The 11918-nt window shown below is 32.6% G+C and overlaps 2 protein-coding genes across 5 annotated transcripts; both read right to left on the bottom strand.

The window, feature by feature from the left end:
* Positions 1–1388: 1388 nt before the first annotated feature.
* LOC8263766 (uncharacterized protein At4g14342) lies at positions 1389–3691 on the bottom strand. Of its 2 annotated transcripts, XM_002528794.4 has the most exons (4): positions 3536–3691; positions 3320–3405; positions 3089–3212; positions 1389–1727 (listed from the first exon to the last, which is right to left on the bottom strand). In XM_002528794.4, the coding sequence occupies exons 1-4, from the start codon at positions 3539–3541 to the stop codon at positions 1680–1682; spliced, it is 264 nt and encodes an 87-aa protein (XP_002528840.1). In that variant the 5' UTR covers positions 3542–3691; the 3' UTR covers positions 1389–1679. The 2 variants fall into 2 exon arrangements, with proteins under 2 accessions (XP_002528840.1, XP_015580646.1); XM_015725160.3 differs by lacking the exon at positions 3536–3691 and having other exon boundaries at positions 3320–3411.
* Positions 3692–4350: 659 nt separating this feature from the next.
* LOC107262023 (serine/threonine-protein kinase tricornered) lies at positions 4351–11918 on the bottom strand. 3 transcript variants are annotated; one of them, XM_048379098.1, is made up of 15 exons: positions 11709–11918; positions 11431–11470; positions 10089–10522; positions 9411–9585; positions 8976–9059; positions 8652–8893; positions 8331–8550; positions 7714–7793; positions 7532–7616; positions 7039–7170; positions 6833–6946; positions 6701–6748; positions 5986–6070; positions 5520–5576; positions 4351–4813 (listed from the first exon to the last, which is right to left on the bottom strand). In XM_048379098.1, exons 3-15 carry the CDS (start codon positions 10307–10309, stop codon positions 4710–4712), a joined length of 1647 nt encoding a protein of 548 aa, XP_048235055.1. In that variant the 5' UTR covers positions 10310–10522; positions 11431–11470; positions 11709–11918; the 3' UTR covers positions 4351–4709. The 3 variants fall into 3 exon arrangements, with proteins under 3 accessions (XP_048235055.1, XP_048235054.1, XP_048235053.1); XM_048379097.1 differs by lacking the exon at positions 11431–11470 and having other exon boundaries at positions 11615–11918; XM_048379096.1 differs by lacking the exon at positions 11431–11470.

Genomic DNA, 11918 nt, shown 5'->3' with positions numbered 1-11918 from the left:
ATAATATTTTAATTATATTTTTTATTATATTAATTAATTAGTTAATTTTATAATTAGATAATAATTTTAATTTTAAAAAGAACATTTTTAATATTATAATTAATAATAAATTGATTTTTAATTATATAATAAAATTCATACTAAAAAATAATAATATCAATTATATTGTTATATTAATTTATATCATATTAAAATTAAAAAAAAAAACTATATTATGGTTTGATGCTTTTACATTTAAAGGATAAAAATATTTTTCGTATTAAAAGAATAATATGTATTTTATTTTTTTAGCATTTCTAGGTATATTCCTTTTTTCTTTTCATTTTTCAGATTGTAAATATTAATAGAAGTATAAATATTTGATTAAATAAATATTTTAATTAGTTTAGTATCTGATTATATATTTTGTATGATAAAAAATTGCTATAATAAATATTTTTCTAATTTTAATCATTTAGAAAATAATTTTTAAAAATTAAATTATTTGTGAATTTTTTGATGTATTATTAGATGCCTCACGGCTTACAATATCATAATTTAATAATAGTTCTTATTAGATACATACAAAACTATATAAAAAATAATAAAAATATAAATGTGTATCTAAAAAATACTAAAAAAAAAAAACACATGATACTCTTTTGATACAAAAAATATCTCCATCCTTCAAATGAAAAAGCATCAAACTATAAACCACATAGTAATCTTTTGAACTTTACCCTTTATATTATATTAAAATTAATTAATAAATAATTTTTATATTATTACATTAATAAACTCTTAAAAAAGTTAAGGACATTTAGAAGTAGTTAATTTGTTATTATATTAAAAAATTTATATATTAATATTAAATTTAAAATTTGTTATTAAATAATATCTATTAATAATATTTAAAAATAATTTATTTGCTATAATTTGTAGAAATTTTGTAAATTAATTGCAAATCTTATTAAATTATATAATTAATATTATAATCAAAATAATAATAATAATAATAAAATCGTATAATATATTACAATAATAAACTTTAACCAGAGATAGCATTAGATTACTTCTGCTAAAAACGTATTTGGCAAGACAGAAGGACTACTCAAACCTTCTAACCTCTGCACTAGAGAAGAGATCATTGAAACGCACCCTGCTACTACGATTTATAAGGCAGTTCTCTTCGGAGGCTCTCTATTTTAAATTTTTTTGTCTTTCTCGGTGAAATGCAACTGTCTTTAAATTGCATGAATGCCATCAGAACACTGAAAGAGGGAAGCAATCCATACAATATAGGAATTAGGGGACAAATCAGCCTTAGACAGCCAGTAAGCAGCTCCAGTATACCATCAACACTCAAATAATGTCAGTCTTGCTTCTAGAAAACACACGAGAGACAAACGAGCAATGGAATATAGATTTTTTTTTTTGAAATCATAGCAATAGGATATTTGTGCCACGATTTACTATTAAAATTCGTTGATAGAATCAAATTTTTTGCACTAATATCCCTAGCCGCTAGTGAATCCAAATTAAATTCTACAGTCTACGAACACAAAATGAGACAACAGATTCATTACTAGTGAAGGACATAAAAGGTCATTGTTCCTTCAAGCGTACATGGACACTAATGTCACAACAATTATCTCCACAGCCAACAAAGATCCAGGGGCAAAAACCCTAAACTCTTTATTTCAATCATCTTCTCTTTCAGGCGGAAGACCACAAGGCAAAAGCATTTTCTGCATGAATAAAAGAGACAAGAAACATTAGGTGATAGTTATCGAGAAAACAAGAAGTCCTAGGAAAATCAAAGCTGTCATCCACCAGCACAGTGAAGAATTGAGAGAGAAACAGCAAATAGGAGCATCCTTCACATATGATAATTATAAAATGGCAAACGAGATTGTTGATAGTTAGCTCCAATATTCTTACTGCATGCATCATTTGCTTCAGTAGTACACACTGCATATCAAATGGTTTAGAAACATATTAAATTTGCAGAGCCTTTAGCCTACATACGATCATCATTTATATGCTAACTTGTTAATATTAAAGGGTCAACCAAAGCTTTAACTAAGATCACCAATGTAAAGGAATCATTCAGGAAAGGAGATTGGAGGGGGTGTTAGGAGGATTGTTGCTGAGGCTCAAGCTCTCAGGGAAGCAGTCAAAAAACACAAGCCTTCTTAGAATACAAAGGCTGGCTTGCGAGTCTGATGCTATCAACAACCACTATAATGTTGTCCCTTGGGAGATAAGGTCCATCATTGAAGATATCAGACACATTGCTTGCAGGTTTCTCATTTTGCTCTTTTGCTTATATTCCCAGACAGTGTAATAAGGTAGCTGATTAGATTTCTAGGAATGTTAATTCTTTTGTGTAATCCTGGGTGGGTAAGCTGCCTTGCCAAGGATTTAGAGGAACTGCTTATTCTAGATGTTTCTTGATTTGTATAATACTTATCAATTAATGATCATTTATATCATTTTGACCAAAAAAAAGAAAAAAAAAAAAACAGATCACGAATGTTCTAACAATAATGCCCAAAGGGTTTGCTCACAAGCAAATAGATAACTAACTTTTAACTCTTTTGCTAGTCCAATTCTATTGTATATACTCGCTCTTAAAATAGACAAATTTATATCTACACAAGATAAAGGGCCCACAAGTGCAAGAAGAGCAGATCAAGGAGCAAGTCCGTAAGAAAACCAAATGACATTTATCCCTTCAACATTCAGGCTGAATAGGCCGATTACAAATATCCTGGACAAACTCACCGCTGTAATACCGAGTATAATTTAGTCTAGCAGCATAACAAGACAACAAATTTCTAGACTCATTTTCTCAAAACTTCAGAAAACCCAATTTCATATTTACGCCATCCATAAAAGATTGATGGTTCAATATGCCGAATACAGCACATTCTCCCATTCATATGGATCACCCATGGAAGAGTAGTCGGACATGAATGAGTATAGAAATATGTTGAATAAGCATACATAATAACAATGATAATAATAATACAACTGAAAAACACATAGAAAACCTTTTTTTTTTTTTTTTTTAAAAAAAAAAGAAAAAAGAAAAAGAGAAGAGTACCTGCATAAAATTGTACCGTTCTCTTCCTATAGATTCATTTTCAGCAATAGCAAAGTAAGCCAGCATTGGGTAATGCCCAATATACGACGCAAAACTATCACGCTGAATATTCACCGCCCATTCACTAATCACATAAATAGAAGAAGCATCAAAATTCATTCCAAATAAGTATCAAGTAAGGAACAACAAACATTAAGGCAAAAGTTGGGTTTACGAAAAAGGGAAACCTACAATCTATTCAAATCGGCGTGACCAGTCCCAACATACTTAGCTTGAAGATGCTCAAGCTGTGAATTGATGTTAAACCTATCACTGGCCTGCATATTTAGCAGTGTAAAAGCTTAATTAATGGTTAGGGTTTAGATCGTAATAAACAATAGAATATTATCAATTTATCTTCTTTTAAAGAAAAGAACAAGAATTGGAGAATTGAAGACATTTTCAAACCTGCATATTTGGAGGACGCGGAACAGCGAAATTAACAAAACTAAAAAGGAAGATCCTTCGGAGAGCGGAAAGGTGTGTGTGTATATATATATACAGAACAGAAATATCGACTAGCTTTTTTCGCTTTATTAGAATTCCTATTTTATTTCTTTCTCTTGATAAAACAAATAAAAAATAAAGTGTAAAAGGGAGATTTTTAGGTGGGTGGAATAAGAATAGTTTTATATTAAAGTATTTTTTGAGAAAATAATATACAAATAAATTAAAATGTTACTTACAAAATAAAAAAGTTACTAATTTGCCTAATTTGTAGGAATATTTTTATTGTCTATAAATACTTTTCACACAATAAATTGTCGTTTTCTCCCCTTTTTTCTATCTAAAACCTATATACATTTTACGTACTCCTCTCTTTAGAAGTACTACATGATTTGTTTATTATTCATAAAAGATATTATCGTATTTTATTAATTTTAACATTTATTCACTCAGACTTTCTTATATTTCTTTAATCATCATAAATTCCTTTAGTTATTCACTCTTTTTACTTTCACCCCTACAACCGATTGAACTTCCATATCCCACAGACAGCGGTTAAATTAAGAAGATAAAAATGATAAATTATTCTTTTCCAACATAAAATAGGTAAAAAGAACTACATAAAATTTGATTCTTTTAAATCCTAAAAAGATATGCAGCAGGTAACTTAGTTTTTAATAAGAAAATTAATTTCTAATTAAAATTTATATTATATATTGATTGGAACTGATCGAAACCAAAATTATGAACTAAAACAGGAAAAAAGAAAAGGCCCATAAACTCAAAATCTTAATAATTACATGTATAAATGGTACACCTATAATCAACCCAACAGCGATAAGTTAATAATTACATGAAACAACGTAATAAGAGTTGTGCAGCGAATTTCTCACAGGTAAAACAATACAGAACAATTTTCAAAAGAATATTTACTATGATATTATTTTACAGAGAACGTTAAACTAAGCCAACAGTGAATTAGCATCTCAAACCACTCATTCTTGGAGCCTTTGCCCCCCGAAACTCTCTTTCCAAAAACATATCAGCGAACCAAAAAGCCCTACTCAGTGGTGAACAGGATGATCCTCTTTATCGAATCAGTGACAATCTGACGGCATAGAGAGACTAGTGCTGCTCATTTGGATCTACTAGGTTGCTCAGAACCTTCTTCTATTCTGGGGGGCAAGAGGCCCAGGAAGCTCCCTTGCACCGGTTTGTTGGCAGCAGCTGACTCATCTTCTGCAAGATATTAACCGCATAAAGAAAACACACATCACACCTGGACTGCTGAAGCCTATATAGGGCTGCAGATTCTTCTTTTAAAAGCTAATTGCAGCAAAATTCTCAAACATAAACATATTGAGCAATTCTACAAGACAAACTCTCGGAAAGATCAGCAGATCCATGAAATCTCATAATCACATTCAAAGGCAGACAAAGTCTCCATTTAGTTAACACGCTAAAATTGCTTTGCTTTTCCTTAACAGAAAGCTACTTAAGCAAACTACCCAGTAGTAGACCAGCCATTAATAATCATCATCATCCATCAGGCCAGAACAAAATTCCAGCACTCATATTTAAATTATGATCTGATTAGTCAGCTAAAAATAGCAGCAGAGTATCATGAACACACTCAGATTTTCTCATCCATACACATGAGAGATCTCTAAGAAATCAACTTACAGGAGTTCAAAAAAATGCAGAATACTAATTCCCACATCAAACCAAAAATGCAAATGACCCGAAAAAAGCATAGTTCTGAAAAAGCTACAATTGCTATCAGTTGAAAGTGCCTGCATGTCCATGGTTTTCCAATCTTAGTCATTGGCTCATTATGAATTTTTGCATCAGATCATACGCCAATCAATAGGTGCCAATACTAGCTACCAGAATAAAGTAAGTCCAAGGGAAATGAATAAAGAAAAAGACTAAAAACTTAACCTACCAAAAAGGGATTTGATAGAGGGCCTCTTGGGCTTGGTGCTCTTCTTCTTTAGTTCAGCTGTGTAAAGTATTGAAAAAAGACCAGTCAGCAGTCGCACATGAGAATCATCTAAAAGCTAGAGAACAGTAACAAAAATAAATATTCTGCCGCTTACAAATGTTTTAATAAAATGATGAGAGAGACAAACACAACAAATATATGGATAGACTGATGATATTCTAAATTACTAAGGGGATGTTACAAGAACAATAGGTTCAACTGATCTATAGCAATTGAAAATAGAAACACTTGCATCAGCAAACACTACTACCAATTCCTTCCCCAACTACAGTCCAGAGACAAAATGTTATAAAGAATCATATCCACACTCCCCCAAAAGGTAGAGGCATGGAGTACTCTGGAAAATTAAATTACACTTATAAGAGTATGTTTATATGCATAAATTTGAGGGAAAGAAATAAAGTACCAATTCCGGGCAGCGGATTATCATTTACAATTTCGAAGTTCTTGTATGTATAACCCACAAAGTTAATATCCTTAGATGAGAGCATCTGTATAGAAGACAACATAGCGACAGTTAGTCAGCATCCAGAAATGAGAAACATTCAGCAATTAATTGAACATTAACTTTCAGGTCAGAAAGTGAATGTCCAACTTTCAGGTTATAAAGTGAATATCTTTTCTATTCATAAAATTCATCAGCCAGTCAAACACCATAAGGATTCGTGTTGCAAGAGAAAAAATAAGATACATTTAAAGCACCTACTTCCCTTAGAGATGGAACACGATAATATGCAAACAGTACAAAATCAAAACAGAAAATGAAACATACAATTGACAAATAGAAGTTCTACATCATTCAATTCTTATATTACTAATAAGATTACTATCCACTGAGACATGAAATATGAGCATCCCTAAGTTAATAATCATTAAAAATAGATTAAAAAGAACATTATCACATCTTGATGAAAATGCATGCTAACACACTCCAGAAATGATACAAAAAGAGGAGAAAAATCTCGAATAAAGGTTCTAAGTCTGATCAAGTAATTACTGCTGGCCAAGCAGCACGAGCATTCTAAATTAAAAACTTCAAATTCTCTAGCAGCATAGATAAAGATGTTCCAACAGCAAGACCTTTCATCATTAACAAGCATAAACTAATCACAAGTACCAACCTTTCTCCATGGACCAGCTTTGGCTGAAGTCTGAATTTGGTTATCACCCTACAGAGAGTATTGTGATAGAGTAAGGCAAGCAACAAAATGCTTGTAAACAAAAAAGCAACAAGCTCATGTAAGAAAAATCACCTCTTCAAACTTCTCAAAGTTTTGAGTGTCCAACTCATCATTGACCTCAGGTATAAATGCAGCTTTCATTTGATACAATTTGTCCCATTCAATACCTTTAAACCACGGGTGAGCCTGAGAATAACAGAGTAAATAGGTTGAATTGCTAATTTAAGTTCCATTTAAAACAAACCAAAGAATTTAGAACAGCACACACCACACAACACCTTTATTTCATCTGCGCCTTTCGTTCCAAGCCTCTGGTCAACATTACATAAGAGTCTGCTGATGAGATCTTTAGCTTCTGGAGATAGTTTTGCTTCTTCTGGAAATTTTAAATGAGTTCTCCAGTTAACTATCTGCATGAGAAGAGAAGAACAACATTTTTCAATAATTTATAATATTGGATAAGAGAAATGCAAGAAATTAGTCAAAATATAGATATCGAAGAAAGCATAAAACTTAGATGTAAATGCTGACTTCAAAAAATCAAATTACATTCACACCAAGTAACTAAAGCTTAAGAATATCACCAAGTGCAGAATATCACAAGTCAGAAGCATCAAGGTCTTGCATTAATAAATATCAGTTGAAAGTAAAAAAAACTGATGGAAAATATGCGCACTCAAAAAGCTCATACTGGGAGTTGTTATCAAGAGAAATAAATGCCATCCTTTTTCCATATTTGGAAAAATTAAAGTAAAAAGAAATCAAGATTACCTTCCTACAAGTTGACATAGGCTCATCTGAGTAAAAGGGTGGGTATCCCACAAGCATCTCATACATGATTGCCCCAAGTGACCACCTAGAGATATTGAAAAAATGTCATCAGAACTTATCTCAGCATAAATACAAGACAGGAGAAAAAAGAAAAGGAGAGAAAGCATATTGATTCAACTAACCAATCACATTCCATTCCATATCCTTTCTTCAGCAAAACCTCTGGAGCAATATAGTCAGGTGTTCCAACAGTGGAATAGGCCTACAATCACAACATATTTTACAAGAATCCAACTGCAGTTCCTATAAATGATCTTAGTTGAAAAAAGAAAGAGAGGTATTGCCATTCTGCAATTTGCAATGCAGGTTTCCAAAGTAAAAGGTGTGGATAAAACGGCTCTCAGCTACATAGCAATATCAACGGTTTAAAAGAAAAGAATTAATAACAAAAATAAATTTAAATATAATATACATTTTGGTTCTCTTTCTTCACTTTGGTTTACATTTTAGTCCTTTTATAGATCAAATTGAAACGGTTTCCATCAAAACTACATAATTTGTGAACTTTTCATGAGCCTACAAAAGGACCAGATTGTTGATCTTCTGAAAGTTCAAGGGCTAAAGACTAAAATTTCTGCTTGTGAAAAAGAGAGGACCATACTGTTTACTGTTAAACCTCCAGGAGTTTCTTTAATTTCCCATTACAGATATATGGAAAATAACAAGCTGAAGTACTCCATGTCTCACTTTAACACGACAAAAGAAACAGCCATTCCAGAATAGGTAGGAGAAAGCTTACCAGCATCCTCCTGTTCCTCTGCCAATGCTGCAATTGCTCCTGTTGCGTACGCTTTGGTGCTGCAGGGCGTCCATCACTCTGAAGAGCTCCACTGAGGTTGGTTCCCACAGAAAAATCCTTTTCTTGGAGATTACTGCAATCTAATGGTTTACATAATCCAAAATCTGATAATTTCATGTGACCATTTCTATCAAGCAACAAGTTATCAGGCTTAATATCTCTGTACATGAAAGAAGAGAATATGGTTAGGAATGTGAAGTGAAATCAGAGGAACATGATCTAGAAGCACATCAACGCATCAACTGAAAAATAATAACTTACCTATGAATATAATTATGCTTATGAATAGACTCGATAGCCAGAACGGTTTCTCCGACATAAAACCTTGCCTCATCTTCAGTTAGCGTATCCTTGCGCATGAGTAAAGTCATCATATCTCCACCAGGTAGATATTCCATGATGAGATATAAATACTCTTCATCTTGGAAGGAACAATACAGTTTTACGATGCAATTGCTATCAACCTCTGCAAGTAGATTTCTTTCTGCTTTCACATGTTCAACCTGAAATTTCATATCAATACTGGCTATAAGCACAATAAATAAATCCTGAACACAAACATCCAAGGCCCAATAAGTTCCATACCTGGCCTCTGCGAAGCATCTCTGATTTCTTAAGCTTCTTCATAGCATATACATGACCGGTTGACTTCTCCCTACAGACTCTAACCTGCAATCTCATAAAGGGAGAGAAGCCAGAGAGGAAAACGAAAATAAGTTAGCTGAAAGGGCATGACCAGTTCATGGAAAAAGTAAATCTCAATAATCATCTATGGCCAACATGTTAAAAATTATCATCAACTGAATCCAAACAACATCAGCTCAGAAAAAAATACAATTCAAATAACATCAGCTTAGAATGCCATTAATCTTCTAACTCATGCATAAAAGGAAGTCACTAGCAGAAAACATGACACATGAGAGTCATGAGTTTTAGATAGTGAATGCAGTCAAATAAACAGTGCATAATGTTATAAACAATATTAAAAATGGTATGCATAGAAGGAAAAAACATAATTACCTCCCCGAATGCACCCTTTCCTATCATTGTCAAGGGCTCAAAATCGTCAGCACCCATTTTATGTCTTTGAAGGCGCATGTATTCTGTTTCCTTCTTCTCTAAATGCTTAAGTAAGTTACTTTGCTCTTCCTCAGAAACCTCAGCATCAGCCAACTTCTTCTCAAGTATATTACGTCTGCACGAAATCATAAGCACCATAACACTATTGCCACAACATACTAACATAGACAGAAAAGGAGCCATTTCAATAGCATCTTCTAACACCACCAAGAAGACATTGAGATACTTGTAGAAGAAGATTTCACAAAGACTGCAGAAACGAGTTTTAAGTACCCAGACATGGCATGCCCTCCCCTTGCTGTACATTCACTTACCAGAACTTGAAACATTCAACCCATTCTTATAACATCGTTTTAAAGGCTAATGGTCTTGACATATTGCCACTTATCTGTGAGGACCTCAACAAAGTCTACTGGTTGGTTGTAAAGGAAAATTATGCAATTGCATCTAAATAGAAATTGAGAGGGGGATGGACATCTTGCAAGAATCGAGCACATACAATTTCTAATCAGTAACAACTTTGAAACAAGCAAATCACCATATGAAACTAAGAACTTGACCATGCTTCTAAAAATTTATGAAAAGATCATTGTTATGAGAAAAAGCATTAAACCATACCGCTCCTTCCTCTCTTGCAGGTCCTTCATCTGCTTTTTGTAATGGTTTTCAATATATTGCTTTGCAGCAGCAACCTTCTGCTTGGTCACATTCGATGGTGCTTCTTCACTTGTAGGTGCTTTTAATCCATCCCTCCCATTACCTGCAGTTTCCTTCTTTTTTGTGGACTTCAACTTATCTTTTGACTTCAAATTTTTAAACCAACACCTAACAGACTCCATGTGCTTCAATTAATAAACACCTATCCTTCTTTTCTTCTTTCAAGGGGAAAAAGGAAAATGAATGTAAAGAATGCCGTGAACCTGTACTTTTAAATATACATTTGATTTTCACCAATTCCTAAGGAGTAGACTTTTCAACTTAAGAATCTCACTTCAAAGAACCGATACAGCAGACTTTTAAGTAGTATTGACTATTGAAGACTTCAAGATAACCTGTGTAATGAGAAGAGATATTGAACATGCAATTAGCTAATATTTTTCATCATTGCATCATCAATAGACTCTCATTAATATTAATATACTAAATAAAAGAACAAAAAGTTGTACGAAAACTTGTAATGTAAACGATAGTTTCATTTAGCATTTCAAACACAAAGTATCATCAGTTTCACATGCTTGGAGTTTTAATTGTCAAATATTCACTCCTCAGCGAATATTCAATTAAATATAGCCTAATTCAACAACTTCAACCACTGGCATGAATTTATAATATCACCTTGTCCCACCCAATTCCAAAAATGCAGGACAAAGATAAAAGAGAACTGCAGCATTCAAAACTTAATAAGAGATTCACTGTCTTGACATAGTGTCTTCATACGTCTCCTCAGATTCTTATAACTCCAGAACGTTAATTCAATAATGCTAACCAACTTGAGTTCGTCTATAATACTTCACTCAGTGGTACTAACTAACATAAAAATCCTCAGTGATTTGGATCATTTAGCCTTAAATTTTCTCCCCCATCAAAAAGAAATTCACGACCCAAAGATCACCGCAAAAACTTCCATCTCAACTAGGAAAAACTTGTAAAATCCAAATCAATTATCAAAATTCAGATATAATCTTCACATAATCCACATCAACCCAACACTAAAGTATCTTAATTTTTCCTACATTACGCAACAAAACAAAAAGAGAGTCAAACTGAAAACTTAAACTTCCAGGGAAAAAGAAAAATGCAATTTCAAACAGACAGAGAAAGAAATCCCCAATTCACATAAGTATCCCAGCTTTATCCAACATTATCTAGCCAACCAAACAAAAAGTCAAAATTGAAAAAAAAAAAAAACCATAAATCAAAATTCTTCTAGCTAGAGGCAGTTCAACAGCTCCAAACTAACCTAACACACAACCAAAATTCCCTTACTTCACTCCCGCATTCTGTCAACAACCAAATAAAAAAATCTCAAATCCATAGTAAACTCAAAATTTTAAATAAATAAATAAACCAAAACAATAAGCCCACTAAAAATTCCCTGGAAAGCAAAAACAGAAGAAGTGAAATAATATAAAGTAGTAACTGACTGAAGTTGGTTAGTGACAGCCTTGTAGAAACTGAATCGAATGATAATAACAATTCTAGACACTTCGATTCATAGTTAAGCAAGAGAAAGAGTACCGGGCGGCCCGCAATTCTCGGTTGAGATGGGACTGTAGAGAAGAAGTAGAAGAAGAAGAAGAAGAAGAAGAAGGCCAATTTGTCTTCATAACTTTCAATTAGCCTTCCTTTTTTTTTTTTTTTTCTGGTTGCGTTGAAAGTTTTAAGCTCTTTTTTTGCTTTGCTTTGTTTCTGCTTTCCCTTTTTTTTTTTCTTTTTTTTTTTCTTTTT

The sequence above is a fragment of the Ricinus communis genome, chromosome 9 (genome assembly GCF_019578655.1).
Source record: "Ricinus communis isolate WT05 ecotype wild-type chromosome 9, ASM1957865v1, whole genome shotgun sequence".
Taxonomy (NCBI): domain Eukaryota; kingdom Viridiplantae; phylum Streptophyta; class Magnoliopsida; order Malpighiales; family Euphorbiaceae; genus Ricinus; species Ricinus communis.
Note: the sequence above shows the minus strand (reverse complement) of the source record. Positions and strands in the feature narration are given on the sequence as shown.

Coding starts and splice junctions, on each gene's coding strand:
- LOC107262023 (XM_048379097.1), bottom strand. CDS start 10,309: ATGGAGTCTGTTAGGTGTTGGTTTAAAAATTTGAAGTCAAAAGATAAG. Junction 9,586..10,088: donor CTGCAAGAGAGGAAGGAGCG/GTATGGTTTAAT, acceptor GATTTCGTGCAG/ACGTAATATACTTGAGAAGA. Junction 9,060..9,410: donor GAAAGGGTGCATTCGGGGAG/GTAATTATGTTT, acceptor ATGAGATTGCAG/GTTAGAGTCTGTAGGGAGAA.
- LOC8263766 (XM_002528794.4), bottom strand. Junction 3,213..3,319: donor CACGCCGATTTGAATAGATT/GTAGGTTTCCCT, acceptor TTATGTGATTAG/TGAATGGGCGGTGAATATTC. Junction 1,728..3,088: donor AACGGTACAATTTTATGCAG/GTACTCTTCTCT, acceptor TTATTCATGCAG/AAAATGCTTTTGCCTTGTGG.